The sequence below is a fragment of the Galeopterus variegatus genome, unplaced genomic scaffold, assembly GCF_000696425.1.
Source record: "Galeopterus variegatus unplaced genomic scaffold, G_variegatus-3.0.2 Scaffold6503, whole genome shotgun sequence".
In the NCBI taxonomy this organism is placed as follows: Eukaryota; Metazoa; Chordata; class Mammalia; order Dermoptera; family Cynocephalidae; genus Galeopterus; species Galeopterus variegatus.
The window spans coordinates 103,865-125,894 of NW_007732614.1; the positions used below are offsets into that span (position 1 = coordinate 103,865).

Here is a 22,030-nt window from a genome sequence, read left to right on the forward strand (position 1 = left end):
GTCTGTCTCTGTCCCTTCCTCCTTCCCTCCCTCTCTCCCTCCCTCTGTCTCTCTCTTTGTCTCTGTCTCTGCATCTCTCTCTGTCTGTCTCTCCCTCCTTCTCTGTGTCTGTATGTGGCAAAGACTGACTATTGTCTCCACCCCATCTTATCTCCATTTCTTTCCCCCTCATAGAATTCCAAAATTTAGCTTGGCCCAAGCCAGTATGAAGACTACCTTTCCTGGCATCCCTTGCAGGGACTCCTGGCCTTGGCCATGTGGTTAAGCTCTGGCCGTGTGGTCCAGTGGGACATAGGCGGACGTGGAAGTGGACTTGCGGGGACGGGCATGGCCTTCTCCTCCCCTTTCTGGCTCCCGCTGGCTGGGCCTGGAGCTGCTGTCTCAGACTTGGATGTGGACTCCGTGCTTGGCAAATGGCAAAGCAGAAGGGTCTGGGCCTTGGATCCCCGGCTCCTGGTGGCCCAGAACCACTTCTCCAAATGTTCTCAGGGGACAGAGAAAAGCAGTGGCATCATCCAAGTCCCAGTCCACAGGTTCTGTGAAGACTGAGGCAAAACAGTCTCAGGTGATGTGGCGGCAAACACGGGCATCGCCAGGAGGGCGCTCGGTGATATTCGCTCTTTGGGATCCTTTAATTTTTTTAGCTGTATGTGTACATTGTTGTAATGATAACAGCTACAACAACAATATAATGCCATTCAGTGTGGCCAGAACCAATTTAACACAGAATATTAAACAGCCAAAATGTCCCGCATGAAAGGAATCTCTGAAGTTGGAATCTCTCAGGGCTATAGAAATCTCCAGATGCAGCTTTGTTTAAAGAAGTGGTTCTTAAGAGATCATAAGGGAATGCTTCTCAAAAGAGAGAATTTGGGGCCAGCCCGGTGGCGCACTGGAGAGTGCGGCGCTTGGGAATGCGGCGGCGCTCCCGCCGAGGGTTCGGATCCATGTGGAGACCGGTTCCCACTCACTGGCTGAGCGCGGTGCGGGCGCAACACCGAGGGTTGCAATCCCGTTGCCGGTCCCCGGTACAGGCATGACACCGAGGGTTGCGATCCCGTTGCCAGTCCCCGGTACGGGTGCGACACCGAGGGTTGCGATCCCGTTACCGGTCAGTAAAAAAGACAAAAAGGAAAAAAAAGAGAGAGAATTTGCTCTTAAGATTTCAGGCATATTTCCAATGTACCCTGGCTGAAAAATATATGCCTTGTGCTTTGAGAGAAGTCTGTCTCTCATCATGGTCTGCTCCTTTTCCTTTTTAACCATCAGACATCTGGTACATTTTTCCTATTTAAGGGCCTCAGTCTCCCTGCCATGGGTTGTTTTGGGGTCGGGGGGGGGGTTCCTGACAACCTCTCCCCATGGCTGCCTGCCACCATAGAGGCCAGGCCTCTCTGGGCCCCAGGAAGCTGTGAGCTGTTGGAGGACTGGGACTCAGGCTCAGCCAGTCCCTGCTGGGAGCCTGAGCCTTGATCGAGCAGCTCAGTGAGAAGGGAACTTGCAGCAGTCATGTTCGCTGCAGGGCATGGCAGCTCTCGGAGCTCATGGTGGTGGGCTCCTGGCAGCCTGGCCTCGGGGAAGCCTAGGTTCTCCTGCACTACATAGGTCCTCCACCTTGAGAGTTGATACATGTCCCATTAAGAAGTAGATTAGGCAAATCAGAGGAGAGATGGACCTTAGATGGGGGAAGGGGGTACTTACTTTATAATACGGAGAGGTCCTCCAGCTCCTGCCTCCTGGCAGGGCTCATCTAGGGCCACTCAGGCAGATGGTCATCCTGAGAGCTGTGCCCACCTGCACCTGGATGTCCTGAGAGCTGTGCCCACCTGCACCTGGCTGTCATGAGAGCCGTGCCCCACTTTACCCGACTGTACTCCTTAGAAAATTCACCATTCTTCTGCCTTTCTGTTCTGCTTGGGCCCCAGAAGATTGAATGATGCTCACCTACAGGGGTGAGGGCAGGTCTCCTTTACTCCATCCACCAATTCAAATGCTAATCTCTTCTGGAAACATCCTGACAGGCACACCCAGAAGTAACGGTTTACCAGCCTCCTGGGCACCTCTTAGTGCAGTCGAGTTAGCACGTGAAATTCACCATCACAAGGAGACAAGGTCTTTTCTTCCTCTGCTCTCTTCTCTCAGGAGCATCGCTTTTCCCCTGAACTCTTCTTTTATCTGGGTTTTGTCTCCAGGTAGCACCTTGCAGAGCACAAAGGTGACAGTGACCTGCCAGGTGTTGCTGACAAGCTCCCGCCCCTCCTCTTCCCCACCCACCCGGAGCTCCATGAAGCCCAAGGGCTCTGCACCTGCCTTTGCCTTCAGAGGTTCTCAGTGATCGTGTTTCAGGGAGATACTGATTTGCTTGTTTTCAGCCCTCTGGTCCCTGCAATGACAATTTAATTTCTCTCACTCACATCTGGGATGAGAGTGTTCATTGTTTGCCAAGCTCTGTCTTTATCTGTTTCATATTTTACAGTGGTCTCGGCCATAATCAAAAGATGTCTTTTCAGCACTAGATCCTATAATAGATGTGATGTGATACTATTTCAATTTTCTAGTCCCTAAATGGTACTTGTTCTTGTTAGAAGAACTAAATGAAAACAATCTCAGGAAACATATTTCATAGGAAGAATTTCTTCTCGACCATGAAGAAATAGAAAAATGGAGAAGTTATCTAGGAAGGCCATCATATAGAGGTCCCTCCATGTAAGCCAAGCACTCAAACTAAGTTTATAGCACAGACAGAGCTTAAGTTACTCAGGTAACTGACCTGACGCAGTATAAATCTATCTCTAGCCTGTCCGAGTGCTGGGTTGGAAAGACCAGGCCTATTTTGTTGGCTAGAAAACCAGAAGTTGCGTCATCGGGGCCAGAATCTCACCTCAGCTCCCTGTACTGTCCCAGGTGAGCACATCACAGACACTTTTGTATCATGATCCCTCTCTAGGGGCACAAGGCAGCCACAGTGTTGGTCCCAAATCCATGGAACCGACACCAGCTTTCTTTGCAGTCATTTTTGGTGTTTGAGCAGAAACCACATCTGTCTACTGCCCCCTACACAGCCCCCCGCCATCCTGCCTGCTCCTGTGGAGGGGCAGTGCCTGCTCCAGGATAAGACCAGCTCCTCCCCCAGGCACGGGGACCTGCACTGGCCCCTGTTCACAGGCACCCCCCAGCACCTCCCCTCTTTCTCCAACATCACAGTCCCCCTCATTACGGGGTTGTCCCCATGGATGCAAATGTGATATGACGTCTTTCACCCTGAAGATGTCACTGGGCTTCCACGCTTCTTTCCCCGACCTCTTTCTCTGGTCCACGTGGTAGAACAGCACCTCAGAAGATGCTTCTCCTACTCAGGGTATCGAACCCACCACTCATTGAAGTCAGACACGTCAAGGTCACCAGTTGTCAAATCCAGTGGCAAATTCCAGCCAGCGTCTTCCTCTGCCGCAGGGCTGTCATGGTTGGTGGCACCTGCCTCCTGACGGTAGGGCCCCACACTCTCAATGTCCTCTGCCTCACAGACCATGGTCTCTCTTTGCCTCACAGACCACAGTTTCCCTTCCTTCTTCAGACCTCTACATGTAGGTGCACCCCAGAGCGCAGTCCTGGCATCCCTTCTCTTCCATCTGCACATCTGTTCCATAGCTTGAAATACCTTCCCAAGCATGCAGACACTCCAAATGCATATCCAGCCCCAGCGCCAGCCTGAACTCCACGCTCAAATATCCACGTGTTTGACTCTTAAGGTAACTGCCATATTGCGGTCCAAAGTGACTGCGCCATTTCACACCCTGACCCACAGCACATGTATTGTGTCTCATTTTAGCCATTCGGATAGGTGTGTGTGGTATTCCTCCGTGGCTTTGATGTGCATTTCCCTGATGGTGTGAGCATCTTTTCACATACTTATTGGCCATTTGGATATCTTCTTTGGCAAAGTGTCTGTTCAGATATTCTCCTCATTTTTTTTTTTTTGTCTTTTGTCTTTTTTCCGCGTCTGGCAACGGATCACAACCCTCAGTGTTGCCCCCGTACCGGACCGGGGACCGGCAACGGGATCGCAAGCCTCGGTGTTGCTCCCGCGCCTCGCTCAGCCAGTGAGCGGGAACCGGTCTGTACGTGGGATCCGAACCCTCGGGCGGGAGCGCCGCCGCGCTTCCCAAGAGGCGCACTATCCAGTGCGCCACCGGGCCAGCCCAATTCTCCTCATTTTGAAATTGGTTTATTTGTTTTCTTGCTGTTGAGTTTTGATAATTTTTTTATTTTTATGGATAAAAGTCATTATCAGATATGTGCTTTGCAAATATTCTCTCCCAGGCTGCTGCAGCACGTCTTTTCATTTACTTAGTTTTTTCAAAGAACAGAAGTTTTTAATTTTGATAACTAAAAATTTTAATTAAAAAAAACTATCAAAATTAAAGTCCAATTTATCTGCTTTTCTTTTTTGGATCATGCTTTTGTTGTCATGCGTAAGAAATTTGTGCCTGACTAAAGGTCACAAAGATTTTCTCCTATGTTTCCTTCTGGGAATTGTAGTTTTAGGTTGTTACATTTAGGTCTATGATCCGTTTTGAGTTAATTTCTGTATATGGTGTAAGGTATGGATCAAAGTACACTTATCCACATGAGAAGTGTTTGTTGTCTGCCTGGTGTGTGTGTGTGCACATGTGCACACACGTGTGTTCGTGTGCGTGTGTGTCCATGTTTGTGCATGCACTTGGGTGCGTGTTGTTCAGTTCCATTCATTGAAAGATTATCTTCCTCCACATCACTGTCTTTGTCTATTTCAGTTCATCTTTCTGTCCATTCGTCTGGCTTCTCACCAGTGTCACGCCGTCTTGATTACCATTGCTCTAAGCTAAGTCTTAACTTTAGGTAGTGGGAGTCCTCCAACTTTGTTCTTTTTCAAGATTATTTTGGCTCTTCTAGGTTCTTTCCATTTGCACATGAATTTTAGAATTGGCTGGTCAATTTCTACAAAAAAAAAATATTTGATTGTGTGAAATCTCTACATCAGTTTGGGAAGAAGTGCATCTTGGCCATGTCGAGCACCACTGGGTCCTTCATTACACGTTCATCGTGTTCGCCATTCTGGGTGGGAGCAGGGACGTGGGCCGTTGTCCTTGCTGTGTGCTGGGGCCTGCACATCACAGGCCGGCAGATATGTTGAAGGAAACCAGAGCATGGCATCTTGATAGGCTCATCCCACTTTCATGCTTAATCTTCTCCAGTGGGTCCCTTTCTTTAAAACAAAAGCCAGCTGCCCCCACGTCCTATGGGCCTGTGAGGCCTGACCTTGCCGCCTGTCCTCCCTTGTCTCCCGCCCTGTCTCTTGGCTGGTCAAGCTCTGGGGCACAGGTGTCTTAATTCTGGGACAAGCTGGGCTTTTCCCACTTCCCTTCCCTCTGCTTGGAGACCAACCTCCAGCTCACTCTCTCGCATCCTCCTCATCACTACGCAGGACGGGGTGCTCAGCCGCAAATCGCTCCCAGACTTGGGTCACCACCTGGGACTGATGCTTTTCCTCCCTGAGTGGAGGTTGTGTTTGGCAGTTTGAAGTGATGACATGACTTTTTATTCTCAGAGTCTGGCCAGAGATGTCATGAGTCTTGTGTGCATCTCTATTCCAAGGCTGAGGGTCTGAGCAGAAACAACAGGAGGTGACTAGAGAGGGGGCTTCAGGATGGCTCCACATGTCACTCCTGCTTGACTTGATGGCTACTCACATATAGACCACGGGAGCAGCCACAGCTGTGCTCTTAGAGAGACCTCTGCAGAAGCTGAGCTCCAGGTCACTTGTCCAAGAACAGAGGGGAATCAGCTTCCTGTGGCAGCTGGACAAAGGACTCCAAACTGGGTGACATACGGCAACAGAAATGTATTCTCTCACAGTTCTAGAGGCTGGACGTCCAAAATCAAAGCTTGGCAGGGTTGGTTCCTTCTGGAGGCTCAGAGGGAGAGTCTGCTCCAGGTCTCTTCCAGCTCCCGGTGCTGCCGGCGCCCCTTGGCCTTCCTCGGCCATGGCTGTGTCACTCCAGTCTCTGCCTCTGTCATCACACGCCCTTCTTTCCTGTCTCTGTGTCTTAAATCTCCCTCAGGCTTTCTCTTTAAGGACACCCATCATTGGATTAGGACCCACCCTCAGTCCGGGATATTCTCATCTCGAGATCCTTAACCTAATTATATTTTTCCAAGAAACTTATTTCCAGTATGGTTACATTCATAGGTCCTTTTTTGCGGGGTTGGGGGTACTATTCAACCCACTACAGAAGGAAAGACTCTTCAAAACGGAAAACCCCAGAGCCAAGTCACTTGTGCCGTCCACCTTCCCCTTCATCCCACAGGAGTCACAGAAGGAAGATGCCAGGGGTTGAAAATTCCCCATTGAAGGGGATTTTGGACATGTTAGGGAATCTTCGTTTTCGGCCCCTTTATCTTTTTCATGGGTCTGGGTTTAGCATGGCAGAGAAGTGAGATTTGGAAAATGTTTACCCCGGTCTCCTTTCTCTTTCCATTTGCTGTCTGACTAGTGACCAGCAAGTGTGGTGACACAGAGTTAAATAAAAACAGTTCTCACCTGAATGTTCATAATGTACTCAGCATGATCTCATTTAAGCCTCCCACAAGTGAGGCAGACACAGTGATGATCCCCATCGCACAGTGAGAACTGAGGCTTGGCCCCAAGGTTATCCATCTGGCTTGTGGGGGGAATCTGGACTGGAACGCAGATGTGACCCTGGCTGGTACCTATCATCATGATGATAATCTGTTGGCTACTGGTCCATTTGCCCTACTTCCAGGAACTGCCACCAGTCCTCCCATCCTCAGCATGGACTTGGGGATATGCCACAGCCCAAATCTGGGGCTCAAGGATGGCACAATCCAAGCACAAACCAATCAGAGCAGCCCACTTCCTCTGGCCTCAGCGACTGGTTCAGGGGAGGTCACACTGTCCAGTCAGAGCCCACGAGATACAGGGATACTTTTCCCGCATGTCCTAGTAAAAAGGGGCTTTTCCTCCCTGCCCTTGAGTCTTGTAAGGTCTGGAGTAAAGCCATCTTCCAGCCCAGAGGACAGGCTCTTCTGAGGTTAAACCCACGCCCAAGATGTGAAACTGAGAGAGAAAGAGAGAGGCACCGGGTCCTGCTGACATTCTTTGGTCCCCTGGACAAGCTATGCTTGAAATCTAACACACCCTGGACTTTTCCTAAGATGAGCCAATACATCTCCTTTTGGCTTAAGCCAGTTGGCTTTTCATGAGTCATTTAATTCCACACCCATGTTCTTGCTGAGCAGGGAATGGAGAGTTTATCTGGAAGGTTCTATCGCCCTGCTAGCTTCTGGAGCCTTGTGCTCTTCCCCTAAATGGCCCGTAGCTCAGGGAGCTCCTCTGTATCCATTTCTCCAACCAGCGGGGGTGACGAGCTTGCAGAAAACACGCCTTCCACCCTGTGAAGGCAGCATGTTTATAAAGCAAGTGGCTGCAGAGATCAGTAGATAAAAGGCCATCAATATCCTGGGGTCAAGAGCCAGTTACCTGCAGCAAAAGTCTAAATCAAATGGAAGGTCATCGAGAACAGGTGTCTTGTGGATAAGAAATGGGGCTTCTCTGCCCCTCCCCACTGTGTAAAGTCTGGGGGGCCCGGGAGAGGGAAAGCTCTTGTTTCTGCTGCTGCCTCCCAGAAATATCACGCCACACATAATCTGCTCTTGCTGGTTGAAAGTTCTTTAGAACAGGTGCACATAGTCCAGTGGCCAAGCCCAAGAGGTCCTCTGGCCTCCTAATCTAGAAATGGAGGGAGATAAAAGGGCTGGGAGTCCATCATCGCCCCCAAAGTCAGCCAGCTTTCTCCACTCCTCGGACGAGATGCGACGTTTGCTTTTGCTATGATAAGGGGTTGCGTGTTCAGACATTGGGAGGTGCTCATGAGTGTTTCATGGGCCATGCTGGTGAGCGCTGGGCCCCTTTTGTTTGTTTGTTCACCCACTCGTTATACGAGTGTTTATTATTATGCCCTGCTGTGTGCCAGGCATAGCTCTCTGTTCTTGGTGTACAGCAGTGAACAAGATAGATAAGGAGGCTGCTTGTAGGGGCTCATGTCTGATGGAGGGGCACAGACCCTACAGGAGCACGCAGGTGGAGGGCATAAGGTACAGGACAGGCAGCAGCCAGCTATGACAGGCCAGCTGGGTGGGTGGGGAGCACTGCACAGCCTTTCTGAGGGGCCTCACCCCACCCCCTCCACAGGCTCCGAGAATGCCTCTGCCCCACAAAAACATCTACGTGTCACTGCTCCTGCAGTCGGTCTTGAGATGTATTTCCTTCTTCAAGGTGTTTTTCCTGTTTTACACATTTTACAAATTCATGAAAATTGTGCCTTCCAAGTTTTTTCCTCTACAGAAAAATGGAGTAAAGTCTTCTTTTCAGAAAGCATTATTGTGAGTGGTGAAATTCCCCTGGCTGGGCCGCTGCAGCCCATATCAATGCGAGGTGATGTACAGCAATCGTCCCCCGGAAAGTCGTGCTGGACACTCCAAACCCAGCTGCGAGCCTGGCAGGGAGCAGCCTTCTGTCGGGAGGCTCGCTCCTTGCTCTCGGGCTGCGCTGGGGCAGTTCCCACCCTCCATCTCACCCCCAAAGCCTGCAGCTTGGATTTGAAGCCCGACACTGGCACTCACTGCTTGAGGGGGAATGGTTCTTGAACTTTAAAATGGCGATATTTGGAGGATATTTGGGTGCTGTGAGGATGAGGTGGGCTGACACACCAAGTGCTGTGGGACTATTGGCTGTTGCTGTTGTTGTTATTAGTTATTATCCTTATTAATTTCTTTCCAAAGCAACTCTGATCTGTGTCCAGCTTCAGCCCCCAGGAATTCCGATGATCCCTTTGATACCAACTCTTTCTCCACATGTGGAGTGAGCATCGCTGTGCTATAGACGGAATCGTCCCCCTACAAAGTCCATATGTTGAGTCCTAACCTCTAGGACCTCAGGGCATGCCGTTATTTGGATATAGGGTTGTTGTAGATGTGATAACTTAGGATGAGCAGAGTGGGCCCCTCATACAATAGGATCATGTCCTTATGAGACGGGATGGAGGGGCCCTTGTGACCACACAGATCACCCGTGGAGCCGGCTTGGCCCACACAATCTCTGCTTTGTAAAAAACCTGCTAAGGTTGTCTGTGTTGCAAAAACATGATCCCTTTCTATAAATGTTCTATGGGCGTATGAAAAAGAATATATGTTTTCCCTGAAAGAATGAGGGTATGTATTGTATAATGCCTTTGTGATCTTACTTTCTAAGTCTTTCCAATTCTGTCAGGTGGGCTAGTACACTTGTATTTTCATTGAATTCTGCTTACATTCCCAATGGTTTCTCCTTCATGTACTTAGCTGTCAGGGCACTTTATGATGAGGATGTAATACTATTTTATCTCCTGCAGAATCAACCCTCTTTATCATGGTCAGTGTTTCTAACCAGTTGTGATGTTTATGCTGCACTCCTGGTTTGGTTTTTTTTGGTGTGGTGGTGGTTGTACTATTTGCCTGGTATCTCTTTTCCCATTTTATCATGTTTTCAACCTTTTAAAAATCACTTTATTTTTACTGTGCTTTTTATAAACAAACGAAGGAGTGTGTGTACGTGTGACATATACGTGCTTAACTGAATAGCCTCTGCCATTTTAAGGAGAGATTTCGTTTATTTACATTTATTATAGTGGCCAACAAACTTGATTGGGTTCCTTCTATCTTACTTTATCTAGTTATTTATTTTTCCTTTCCTCTTTTATCCATTCTATATTTCTGACAGTTTTACTAAGTTGCTATTCATTCTGTTTGCTCCCTTGTGAATTAATTTCATTATTTTACCAGCCTTTGCCTCCCTCAGACTCACAAGCAAATACACCTTCTTTAATGACCATTTAAAAATGCAGCTTTGGTCATTGACCCCCAAGACCCCCTATTCTTCACTGCTACCCTCATCCCATTGAATACTTTGCTTTCCCTGCTCCCACCTCTCTCCTCCTGCACCCCTACCTCCAAGATAAGGCCTTTGGAAGAAGGATGCTCCATCCCTCTGTCTTGTACCCCTCAATTCTCAGTTCTGGCTGAGGCCATTTGTTACTTCTGGTTCCCAGCAGCCAGGCTTTCCCTTGCGGACGTCTCTTCCATTTCAATAACCCTTCTGTGATGTTTGCATTCCACCTTGATGAGCAGTCTTTTACTGTCTACCTGGACTTAACTTCAGGTGATAACGCTTGGCTGGGGGCAGGACATCACCCTAGGTGACACTGCCTGTCCAGAATCCAAGGCAAGCTCCACAACCACAGGGCATGACCAGAGCTGGGATGAGTTGAGGGGATGGTGTGGCCAGGCTCGGTCATCCCAGGTCCATCCACTGGACCACACGGTTCCCCTCTCCCCTCTCTTCCAAGCCTTAGAGGAGAAAGGCTTGGTGTGGTGCCAATGGGACTTTAACGCCTTATAAGCTCCAGCTTCTCCACCCTTCAGCAGGGACACAGCATAGCTCAGGCTCAGAGCATGGGAGCCTGCAACTTCTAAAACAAATGTGATCACATGGTTTTCTCACACGAGTTTTGGCCGTTTTACATTTGTGGCGTTGCTATTCCTCCTTCATTGGCCATAGGATCTAGAACTTATCCAGTTGGCCTCCTGCAGGGGCACTTTGGCTCCAGGCACCCCATTATGGCCCAGCCCTGGCCACACCCCCAATCCGTGTCTCTTGCAGGTGCAGACAGATGAGCTACTCCCAAGACCTGCCGCAGGTCTCCGTGGTCTTCATCTTTGTGAACGAAGCCCTGTCAGTCATCCTGCGCTCCGTCCACAGCGTGGTCAACCACACGCCCTCCCAGCTGCTCAAGGAGGTCATCCTGGTGGACGACAACAGCGATAATGGTGAGTGGGGAGCCTAGGCCACGGGAGGACAGTGCTGCACTTGGCCATGCAGACCCTGTGGCCTTGGACAGGGCTCTGTGTGGAGGTAGCTTCCCAGGGCTGCAACAACAAAGGACCATGAATGGGGACTTACAGCAACAGAAACTCATGCTCTCACAGTTCTGGAGGCCATACGTTCACAATCAAGTTGTCAGCAGGGCCCGGCTCCCTCTGAAACTTGAGGAGAGGGTCCTTCCTGGCTTGTCCCCCTGTGCATGTTCACTCACGTATCCTAGGCTCCCCACCATGCCAGCCTCTCCTCCTCACCTGGGGAGGAGTAAGGAAATGGAGGAAATGGAGGAGGTGCCTCCCAATTTCTCCTAAAGGCAGGAGGTGCTGTGTTGTGGGGCTGCGGCCACGGTCAAGGGGGACATGGCTCTTCCTGCAGGAGGAGGGTCCTGCAGCAGCACCATCCACATGAGCGTCCACATTGTGAAGGGCCCGTACTGATGCTTTTGGAGGAGCGTGGCCCGGCCCTCCCGCTTCCACATTCACTGCAGGGGTGGGTCACGTCTGGGAAGGGCTGCTCCTAGGAAGGATGGCCTGGTCTGGCTTGAGCCCCACCTGGGACCAGGGCTGCCCTCAACAAATGCCCACATTCGGCCGCTGGGAGCTCCCTCCAGTAGACGCCTGCCTGTCTTTATATGTGCCCCATCCATCTTTTAAAACAATGTACTGGGTTGGAATTCTCATAACAGAAAATTGACCATTTGAGAATGGACAATTCAGTGGCATTTAGCACATTCACAGCTGTGCAACCACGATTCTGTGGAGTTCTAAAATGTTTCATCACCCAAAAAGGAAGCCCTGTTCTGTTAAGTGTCATTCCCCCCACCCCCACCCTGCCTCTGACAACCACCGATCTGCACCTTTCCCTGTGGACTTACCTGAATTGGACAGTTCAGGTGAATGGGATCACCCAGCACGTGGCCTTTTGTGTCTGGTGTCTTTCACTTTGCATAAGGTTTAGGAGGCTCATCCACATTGTGGCGTCTGTCAATACTTCATTCCTTTTTTTAAAAAAATTGTGGTAAAATATACACAACAGCATTTACCATTTACCATTTTTAAGTGCACAGTTCAGCATATTAAATGCATTCTCATTGTTGTACAGCCGCCATCCCTGTGCATCTCCAGGACCTTTCATCTTCCCAAACTGAAGCCCTGTCCCCATTAGACACTACCCCCCCTCCCCCTCCCCCAGTCTCTAGCACCCACCATTCTACTTCCTGTCCATATGAGTTTGACGACTCTAGGGACCTCCTGTAAGTGGAATCACACAGTATTTGTCCTTTTGTGACTGCTTTATTTCACTCAGCACGGTGTCTCCAGGGTTCGCCGTGCTGCAGCATGGGTCAGAGTTTTCTTCCTTGTTAAGGCTGAGTCACATCCTACTGTGACCACGTTTTCTTTATCCATCATCTATCAGTGGGCTTTATTCCTTTTTATGGCTGAACAATTCAGCCGTGCTTTCTCCTGTGCTCACAGCACCTGCCCCTCCTGAGTGGGTCTTGTCTGTGTTTGTGCTCAACGTCCCTCTCCCAGAACACCAGCAGCATGAGGCCAGGGGTCTTGTCTATCTGCAGTGCCCCCAGTACCTTGAGTCATGTCCAGCTATGGCAGGTCCTCAATAAACACCATGAAACACTGACTGGGACCGGGCACACACATACCACCTGTGGGTCTCGGTGGCTGGGGGTGCCCCATGCACACTGCCTGCTGAGACACTGCCTCTCTCCTCCAGTGGAGCTCAAGTTTAACCTAGACCAGTACGTCAACAAGCGGTACCCAGGCCTGGTGAAGATCGTGCGCAACAGTCGGCGGGAGGGCCTGATCCGGGCGCGGCTGCAGGGCTGGAAGGCCGCCACGGCCCCTGTCGTCGGCTTCTTCGACGCCCACGTCGAGTTCAACACAGGCTGGTAAGGGCCAGGGGCAGCTGGATGGCTGGTCTCGGCCAGTCCCCTCCCTGGGATGCCACACCACCTGCAGCCTGGCCACTGGGTTAGCACCAGGGTTGGGGATCTGCTTTGCAGGAGAGTATGGGGGCAGGAGCCATCTGAGACCAGCGTGTGGCTTCTCTGCATCCAGCTCCTGAATACAGAAACCACTGGGTGGGGTGGGGAGTAGACCTCAGCCTGTTCCCATAAGGATGCATCGTTTGGAAGCCCCAGTGTGTACAGCGAGGCTTGTCTGTACCCATCTGTTCCCAGAGGAATTTGAGTCGCCTTGTAATTCTAGCAGGCACAGGTTATAGTCCCCTCCCTGGGATGCCACACCACCTGCAGCCTGGCCACTGGGTTAGCACCAGGGTTGGAGATCTGCTTTGCAGGAGAGTATGGGGGCAGGAGCCATCTGAGACCAGCGTGTGGCTTCTCTGCATCCAGCTCCTGAACACAGAAACCACTGGGTGGGGTGGGGAGTAGACCTCAGCCTGTTCCCATAAGGATGCATCTTTTGGAAGCCCCAGTGTGTACAGCGAGGCTTGTCTGTACCCATCTGTTCCCAGAGGAATTTGAGTCGCCTTGTAATTCTAGCAGGCACAGGTTACGATGCCCACATGCACAGTGGGGACTTCAGATCAGGGAACGCATACAAGGTTGCAGCAAGGCTGCCTGCTATGTAGACTTGTGGTCTCTAAGGTCTTGTCAGTTATTAGAGGTGGGTTCTGAGCACCCCAGAGGCAGAAGCCATTTGGCACAAGTTGGAAGAAATTTCTTGTCCTTATGGAATATTCTAGATCAAAGTGTCCATGTTTGTTCCACACAGGGGAAGAACTGGATTCTAATGAGAAACCTGGAGGGGATGCGGCTGGGGTGGCAGGGGTTTCCCACAGTCACTGGACAGTCAGGTGTGCAGGATGACTTGGAGGTGACCCTCACCCCACCCCAGCAGTGCTTGGGCTCCAGTCCTGGGCAGGGACCTCTGCTCCAGGAGGGTAGGGACTTGTCCTCCTCACTTCCAGACCAGCTGTGTTCACTCCCCAAGAGCCACAGAACGCAGGGTCTGTGTGACCCAGAGCCTGTGGGGTGGGCCCAGGGGGCTGAGTTTTCTCAAGACTCCTCCTGGGGGGATTCTCACACTTGCTCAAGGTAGAGCTCTGGATCCTCAAGAGCCGCAGGTGACACCTTGAGAACAGTGCCATTTGTCCAGCAAAAGGTCCACAGGGGATCCGAGGGGGAAGTAGGTATCCCCATTAGGGGCAGACTCTCCCTAGCCATCCCTGCTTGAGGATGTCCTCGGGCTGGTGCCTGCAGGAGCTGGGCCCCAGAGAGGAGGCCATGCTCACAGAACAGCAGGGGTGCGCTTCAAAGCCTCTGCACGGTGCTCGCAGGCTCCTTACATGTTTCCTTTGTTTCCTCTCCGGCCAGCCAGCTGCTGGGAACCCCCCGGGCTCTTGCCTGCTGTGGACAAGGGAGGAGTAGATCACAGTTCCTGGTGGGGAGGCGGAGGATGGGAGGCAGGACGCAAACTCATGGACCTGGCGCACATGTGCAGTTGATGGCCCCTGTGTGGGCTCCACTTATCACCTGTCGAGTGGGGTCTTAGGGAAAGCTCACGTGCCACTGTTGCCAGGATTCAGTGTGCTTTGTCTGTGAAGCCACTGGAACAAGCCGGCACCATTTACACGTGTGTCAGATAAGGAAGTAGCTGGGACTGCACCCCAGGACACCGGGGACGACCTCGGGTCTGAGATGATAGGGGAGTGCGCAAAGCTTTGGACAGAATAGCATGGGGGGAAGGAGTGTCCTGGACCCACCCGAACAAAGGACCACATGGAGTGGGGTTGTGCTGAAACCACAGGAGTTCATGCCCTCCCAGGTCTGAAGGCCACAGGTCCAGAATCAAGGTGTGACAGGGCCAGGCTTGTTCTGGAGACTCCAGGAGAGGGTTTTTCCTGCCTCTTCCAGCTCTGGTGGCCCCAGGCACTCCTTGGCTGTGGACGCACTGCTCCAGTCTCGGCCTCTGACATCATGTGGCTTCTCCCTTTCTTTTATATGGACCCTTGTCATTAGAGTTAGGGCCCATAGAGGCAATCCAGCATGATCTCATCCCAAATCCTTAAATTAAACCCACACAGGGGGTCCACAGTGAACAGGGGGGCAAGCCCCACACCCAGGGCCAGGCCCCAGTGCCCATCAGCTGAGCCACCCAGGAGGCAATTTTGCCCCATTTTCAAGAGAAATGAAAGCTTGGGGTATTTATATCAACTCTCCTGACTCATTCTTTTAAAAACTCTGTGAAACTAAACTAGAAATTCACTGTGATACTGCCCCCTGAGGAAAATGAGGGGCTGTAAACAGTGCTGCAGAGATGGGTTGTGCAGATGTGATTATTAAGGACTGGTGGGCTGCCAGGAGCCCAGACGTAGGCAGGCGATTGGGTAGGGGACTCTCCCTCTGTGCAGGTTCCTGGGTCTCTGGCTGGGTCCCATGGGGCTCTGGTGTTTTGGGGTCTCTCAAAGTTCATGGTTTTCTTAACAGTTTCGGCTGGTGCATGCAGAGGTCAGGCATCTCTTAGGCAGGTGCAGCTGTGAGAGGAAGCTTTCCCCTCATGCTCCTGACACTTTCCTCGGGGTATCTCAGCCACCCCTGGACCTCGAGTTTGTTCTGAGGGTCAGGCCCCCAACTCTCCCTCCTCTGCTACTCCCATGAGATCCACCACCTTCTAACATATTGTGACATTAATTATATACCATTGTCTGCCCGGGTAATGTTTCACTCCATACTGTTGTGTAGGTTGCACACTGCACAACAGCACTTGGTAGACTTTTAGTCTCTCTGATATATCATAAGCTCCCTGAAGCATGGAGGCATTTGGGAGAGCCACAAGTCTGTCACATCAAAACGCAATTTTAAACTGGTATGACTTTAATTTTCACAACTGAAAGCCGAGTTATCCATCTGTAAATAGCACCCCCCATCCTAGAATTGCCTCCACTAAAGATGCTGCCTTATTAGCAAGCATGGCATTTGCAGGGATCTTTTTGTATCTGAAGAACTTTGCTAACAGTAATTAATTCATCCTCCTCATGAAGCTGGAAAGCAGGTGAATCCTAGGGCTTTGCTCAGGATGGAAAGAATGGTGTGAAGACAGCTGCGTGGACCTCACCAGCCAGGCTTGGAGACCTCGCCCCTCCCCACGCTGTCCCTACCTGGCCAAGTCGCCCAAATCTGCTGTAGGCCCTCCTATCCCTCACTGTAGCATTTGGGATCTCGAGTCAATATGACCTGCTCTGACCCCAGGTGAATGCCAGCTTGGATGGCTTTTGTGGGACATCTTGTCCTTGCAGTAGACAGTGAAGTCCCCAAGGGTGAAGGCTGCACCTGCTCCTCTGCACAGCGAGTCAGCCAGCCGAGCTAATGCCCATGGAGGTCACTGCAGAAAGCTCATACCCTCGGGTCACTGTCTTCTGTGCCTTCATTGCCTACTACTGCCCCCATCTCTCCCTCCAGCCACCTGGCCAGCTCTCCAGCACATGCCGACACCCACCAGCCCCCCTCCCACACCTCCCTCTGGTCATTGCCCTATGCAAGTACTAGATGCCTTATTTAAATCTGCAAATCCTAATCACCCTTACCTTGCCTCTTTTGTCCCCACTATGCCTATCACCTAATCTATGATATCCTTACCTGTCCATTACTGTCTGCTTCCATTCCAACTCAGTCAGGGCCACTGTATACTGTTGTGTAGGTTGTGCACTGCACAATAGTGCTTGGTAGCCTTTCTAGCCAATGTATTATAAACTCCCTGAGGCATGGATTTTTTTTCTTTTTTAGTTCATGAATATATTCTGATTTGTTAGATAGGGTGTGGCACATAAAAATCCTCAAGTAATACCTGAAAATATGTGTACCTTCCACAGTACAGGAAACGGGGGCAAGGAACCAGGATTGGACTGGTCAGAGGCTGGGCTGCGAGGCTCAGCGGCAGACTTGGCTGACTGCATGGGGAGCAGCCCCCAGAGATGTCCCAGATTGAGCCAAAATGTCCAGATGTCCATATGCCCCAGTGTCAATCCATCATCAGGTGTGGGCTTCTCTGGGAGAGGTGGGACCTTGATCATGATGGGTCCACAGCTGAGAGGGTCCCCAGGCCTCCAGAGGTGAAGCTGTCGAGTCAGGAGCTCAGCAGGTGGGTGGTTGGGCTGGTGCTCAGACCCAGGTGTGGGCCCTGGACTTGCGGACAGTTGACCCCCTACCTCCTCAGGGAATGGGTGGGGCCCAGGATCCATGCCCTTCCTCACAGGCCACATGTGCCTCCCCGCAGGGCTGAGCCCGCCCTCACACGGATCCGGGAGGACCGCCGGCGCATCATCCTGCCAGCCATCGACAACATCAAGTACAGCACGTTCGAGGTGCAGCAGTATGCCAACGCGGCCCACGGCTACAACTGGGGCCTCTGGTGCATGTACATCATCCCGCCCCAGGACTGGCTGGACCGTGGCGATGAGTCGGCGCCCATCAGGTGAGCCGTGGCCCAGCCCCAAGAGGGGCCAGGGAGAGTGAGTGGGTGGGAGGTGGCCCCATGGTGGGCTTGAGGACTAGAAGATGCATGTACCCCAGTGCAGCAGGCTGGGCCAGCCCTAGGGAGGGTCATGACGGTGCAGGGGTCCCAGGTGTGTGGTGGGATAAGGTGACGGGGAAACTTGGGCAAGGCCAGCTCAGAGCTGTGACCAGAGGGAGTGACAAGGTCAGATGGGGTGAGAGGAAGGCAAAGAGAGAGAGACAGTGACAGCAAGAGGGAGAAGACAGGAGGCAGCAACACAGGAAGTCACGCATACAGGAGGGGAGAGCAGTACCTCCCTGACACCGAGAGACGCATGCGCTAGAGACAGACCCACACCTGTTTAACCTGACCCCACAGACTGTCCTGCAAAAAGGCATTTATTTTTAATCCAAATTAGTTCCTTAAACGTAAAAAAGCAGAGATTTAAAATTTTAAAACACACAATGTCAGCATCTTTTGAAAAACTGGGAGATTAGACAATGCTGGACCCTGTTCCCCAAGGCAGCTTCTGGCTGGAGCTGAGAAGTGGCCTCTGTGTACACAGGCTGTGCCTCCTCCGGTTTTTCACAGTCACCACTGCTCCCTGCCGTCTACCTGACACCCGGCCTTCATACTTGCATGGTCAGTTTTCTTACACCTGGCTCGCTTAACCCATCCCCATCACCAACTGAGCTTTGCCATTTACACCCCCTTCCCAAGATCCCCCAGTCTGATGAGGCCCTGGAAAATCTATACGTCACCATCGAGTGACACCCCCCACTTCCTCCGGGAGACCCAGCCAGGGTGGAGGTGTTTTTTCCTGGAGTGAAGGTACATCTTCAGACTCTGGTGACCCCTAGAGCCTTTGCCAACCTTTGCCAGGTGTCTCCATAGAGGTTTTGGATTGGCAGGGGGGCCTTGGGCTAAGACCTGCTCCCTACCTCACCTGGACAAACTGGTGTGTCCCTGCTGAAACAGGCCTCTTTGCTCATGAGTGGCTGGGAGCATCCATCATTTCACCTTTGAAAGTTCTCTCTCTCCCATCAGAAGGGTATCACGGGGGCTTCCAGGCAGGTGGGCAGCCCATCGGGGGAGCCCGTGCCAGCCTGGGGCTCTGCCCACAGTGTCTTAGGATGAGGTGTGAGCACCTGCCCTAGGTTGACAAAGAGCCCTCAGGGATAAATTAAGCCTCTGAGCAGCCTGAACGCTCTGCAGTCCACTTAGGGGCATTATGAGATGAAATAGCTTAGCCCCAACCCCATACTTTACTGATTTTGAGGAAGGAAAAGAATGCCTCTATCACAGAGGAAAATGCTCCAAACAGTAAGACTAAAGAGACTCCTAAAGCTGGAACATTCGGCCTCCCAGGTGCCACGCGGCTGTTTCCTCAGAGACCCGGGAGCTGGGCGGCGTGGCCGCAGTGAGCTCCGGGGGCACATGTGAGGGCACTGGGGTTTGCAAGAAAAAGCCGGCACAGAGCTTGTCTACTCACAGAGCACACGGATGGACCCCTGGGGCTTGCTGAAGTGGGGAATAATGGTACGAAGTTTATTTTTCTACACTCAGAATGCACTTGATAATCCCCAATTAGTAGCAAAACAAATGCCTTGTGTTTGACGTTTTGCGAATTAGTGAAATTCAGAGAACCCAATGGGAGGCATCTCCCGCGGTTTTGGGCAGGCTCTGGATGCCCGGAGCTGCACCAGGGAGCAGGGATAGCTGGCCTGATTGAGTCCTGGGAAGCAGCAGTTCCCAAATTGCTTTTTTGTTAGCATCACTGGGGAGCTGTTAAAAACGCTGATGCCAAATACTCAACTAAAAAACAAGCAAACGACCTAAACAGATACTGCACAAGAGAAGATAGGCATGTGGCCAACAAGTTCACGAAAAGATGCTGCACACAGTCAGTCACTAGAGAAATGCAAATTAAAACCACGGTGAGGTACCACTGCACACCCACGAGAGTGGCCAAAGTGGCCAGACCGACAGCACTAAGACTCACCAGCAGCTGGTGAGGGCTTGGAACGAGCAGAACTCTCAGATGTCACTGGTGGGTGTGGAAACTGGGGCAGCCACTTCGGAAAACTGGCAGTTTCTTGTAAAGGTGCAAAACACTTCCTGCTAGACCCAGCCACTTCACTCCTAGGTGTTTTCCCAAAATAACTTGAAACACATCCTCACGCAGGCTGACACACAAGTGTTCACAGCGGCACTATTCACAGTAGTTCCAAATTGGAAATGACCTAAATGTCCGTCGACAGGTGGATCAATAAACAACGTGTGGTCAATCCGTACAATATAACACTTCTCAGAAATAAGAAGGAACAGACTATTTACACCTATCAATGTGGATGAAACCCAAAATGATCATGCTGAGTTAAAGAAGCCAGATGCAAAAAAGTGCATACTGCGTGACGCTGAGCATGGAATTCTGTAGAAGCCAAAATTAATCCCATGACTGGAAGCAGATCAGTGCTTGCAAGAGGCAGAGGGCGGGGGGCAAGAGGGCTCACTGGGAAGGGGCACAGGACAATTTCAGGGGGAGGAAATGTTCTCTCCTGGACTAGGATGGGTTGTACAGGCATGTCCATCCATCAAAATGGGTCAAACTGCTCACTTTAAATGGATACATTTCATTTTGTGTACATTTGACCCCCAGAAGTTTATTTTTAATGAATAAATAAAATGCTAAAAAAAAATTCCAGTGCCAAAGCGGCGTGCCATGCCATTTAAGCTCAGAATCTCTGAGAGGGGGCCCTGGGTGACTCCGGCGTGCAGCCATGTGTGAGAGGCAGCGTGGCTCCAGGCGGCAGAGAAGAACGGCAGCACACAGAGCCACAGAGGGCGCCAGGGGAGATGCAACTGCTGTCGGAATGAAAGTTGGCACAGGAGCCGATGGGGGCTGGGGCAGACAGCATGTGACGATGGGGGCTGGGGCAGACAGTATGTGACGTCTCCCCTGGACGAGGTTGAGGGGGTGAAGGGTCACACTTGCCCTCCACCTCATATTGAAATTCCCAGGACAGAGGCTACAATGGCCACACTTTGGTCACCTCCCGTCTTTTCTGGAAGATGATGGGGAGAAGGGGTCCTCCAAGGACCCATGACCTCTGTAGAGGGACAAGTCTGCTGGATTCACTGCCACACAGGAATATGACAGGGGAGAGAGGTGAGTTCCCCAGAGGAAACCAGGGCGTCTATCAGGACATGGGAGGCATGTCCACGTGCTCCCAGAGCTTGGAAACGTGACCTTATTTGGGAAAAGGATCTTTACAGATGGTATTAAGATGGGGAGATGATCCCGGATAATTCAGGAGTGCCCTAAATGTCATCATAAGTGTCCTTAAGAGACACACACAGAAGAGGAGGCCGCCTGATGACGGGTAGAGGCTGGAGGATGTGGCCTCAGCCCAGGAACACCCAGAGCCACCAGGAACTGGAGGAGGCAGGAAGGACCCTCCCCTAGACCTTCCACATGGAGTGTAGCCGGCCCTGCCCACACCTTCATTTCAGACTGCTGGGCTCCTGAGCTGTGAGAGGGTAAATTTCTGTGGTCTGAAGCCACCCAGTTTTTGGTAATTTTTCAGCAGCCACGGGACACTAATACACTGGGTAAACTGACAAACGTCTAGTACTGCCCCTCAACGGCTCTGCTCCAGGGTTAGGAGATCCCAAGTCGTGCTACAGCAGCTGGCTATAGGACGGGGCTGAGCAGCTCTCTCTCATGGGCACAGAGCCAACAAACAGTCCTGTTCAGGCGAGGCTGAGCTGGAAGTCTGGGAACAATTTCCACGGCATATACTAAGTGTGACAGTTACAAAGATGCCCTCATTTCATACAGTATTGATATTGCAGCCAGTGCTCCGACTTCTGTCCTTCATGTGCATGAGAGCAGTGACCTAAGGTGGCAGAGACCTGAAAGGGGCCACATAAGGCCACGTGTGGGTGTCCGTGGCTATGCTGGCTGATGCAACAGTTTTAGCCCAGCCCAGGAAGTCTCCATGCAACTCAGATGTACCGTGTCCTTCAGGGAAGAGAAGAAGCCAGCCACAGCCTCGCCTGGACCTCGCCATGACACTCAGCAGTCACCACACCGAGAACTCACCCTACTCTGCCCTAGTGGCTTCTTGAGGTGGGCACCACAGACCCCCAGCCTCTATTCTTGGGGCGGGGAATGAGGGGCTCTTGTTCTGGAGGCTGGAAGCCCAGCATGGTCGGATGCTGGGGAGCGCTCCCTTCCGAGTTGCAGATGGCTGTGTTCTCATGTGGCGGGAGGGGCAAGGGATCACTTTTATAATGGCACTGATCCAATTAAGAGGGCTCCACCCTCATGACTTAATCACCTCCCAAACGCCCCACCTTTAAATATCATCATCTGGGGGTGAGGACTTCAGCATGTGAATTTGGGGGAGACACAAACAGGCAGACCACAGCAAAGTTCTTCTAGGAAAAGGCTTCCTCTGAGTTGCAATGTGGTTAGTCTCCTGCACCACATATATTTTTAAATTGAAACCAATGCTTTAAAAAAGGAGATTTCACATGAAAATGATTTCAACTCTCTTTGAAAACTGGGAGATTCTGG

At 51.5% G+C, this 22,030-nt stretch overlaps 1 protein-coding gene across 1 annotated transcript in view; it reads left to right on the forward strand.

Moving 5' to 3' along the window:
• Nucleotides 1-18,887, forward strand: part of LOC103606339 (polypeptide N-acetylgalactosaminyltransferase 9-like) — a gene marked incomplete at its 3' end in the record, with an annotated part of 104,906 nt that extends 86,019 nt beyond the window's left edge. Inside the window, exons 3-6 of the mRNA XM_008590954.1 lie at nucleotides 10,757-10,923; nucleotides 12,707-12,881; nucleotides 17,230-17,427; nucleotides 18,817-18,887. Coding sequence (XP_008589176.1) covers nucleotides 10,757-10,923; nucleotides 12,707-12,881; nucleotides 17,230-17,427; nucleotides 18,817-18,887 — 611 coding nt within the window. The remainder of the gene's footprint in view (nucleotides 1-10,756; nucleotides 10,924-12,706; nucleotides 12,882-17,229; nucleotides 17,428-18,816) is intronic.
• Nucleotides 18,888-22,030: the final 3,143 nt, after the last annotated feature.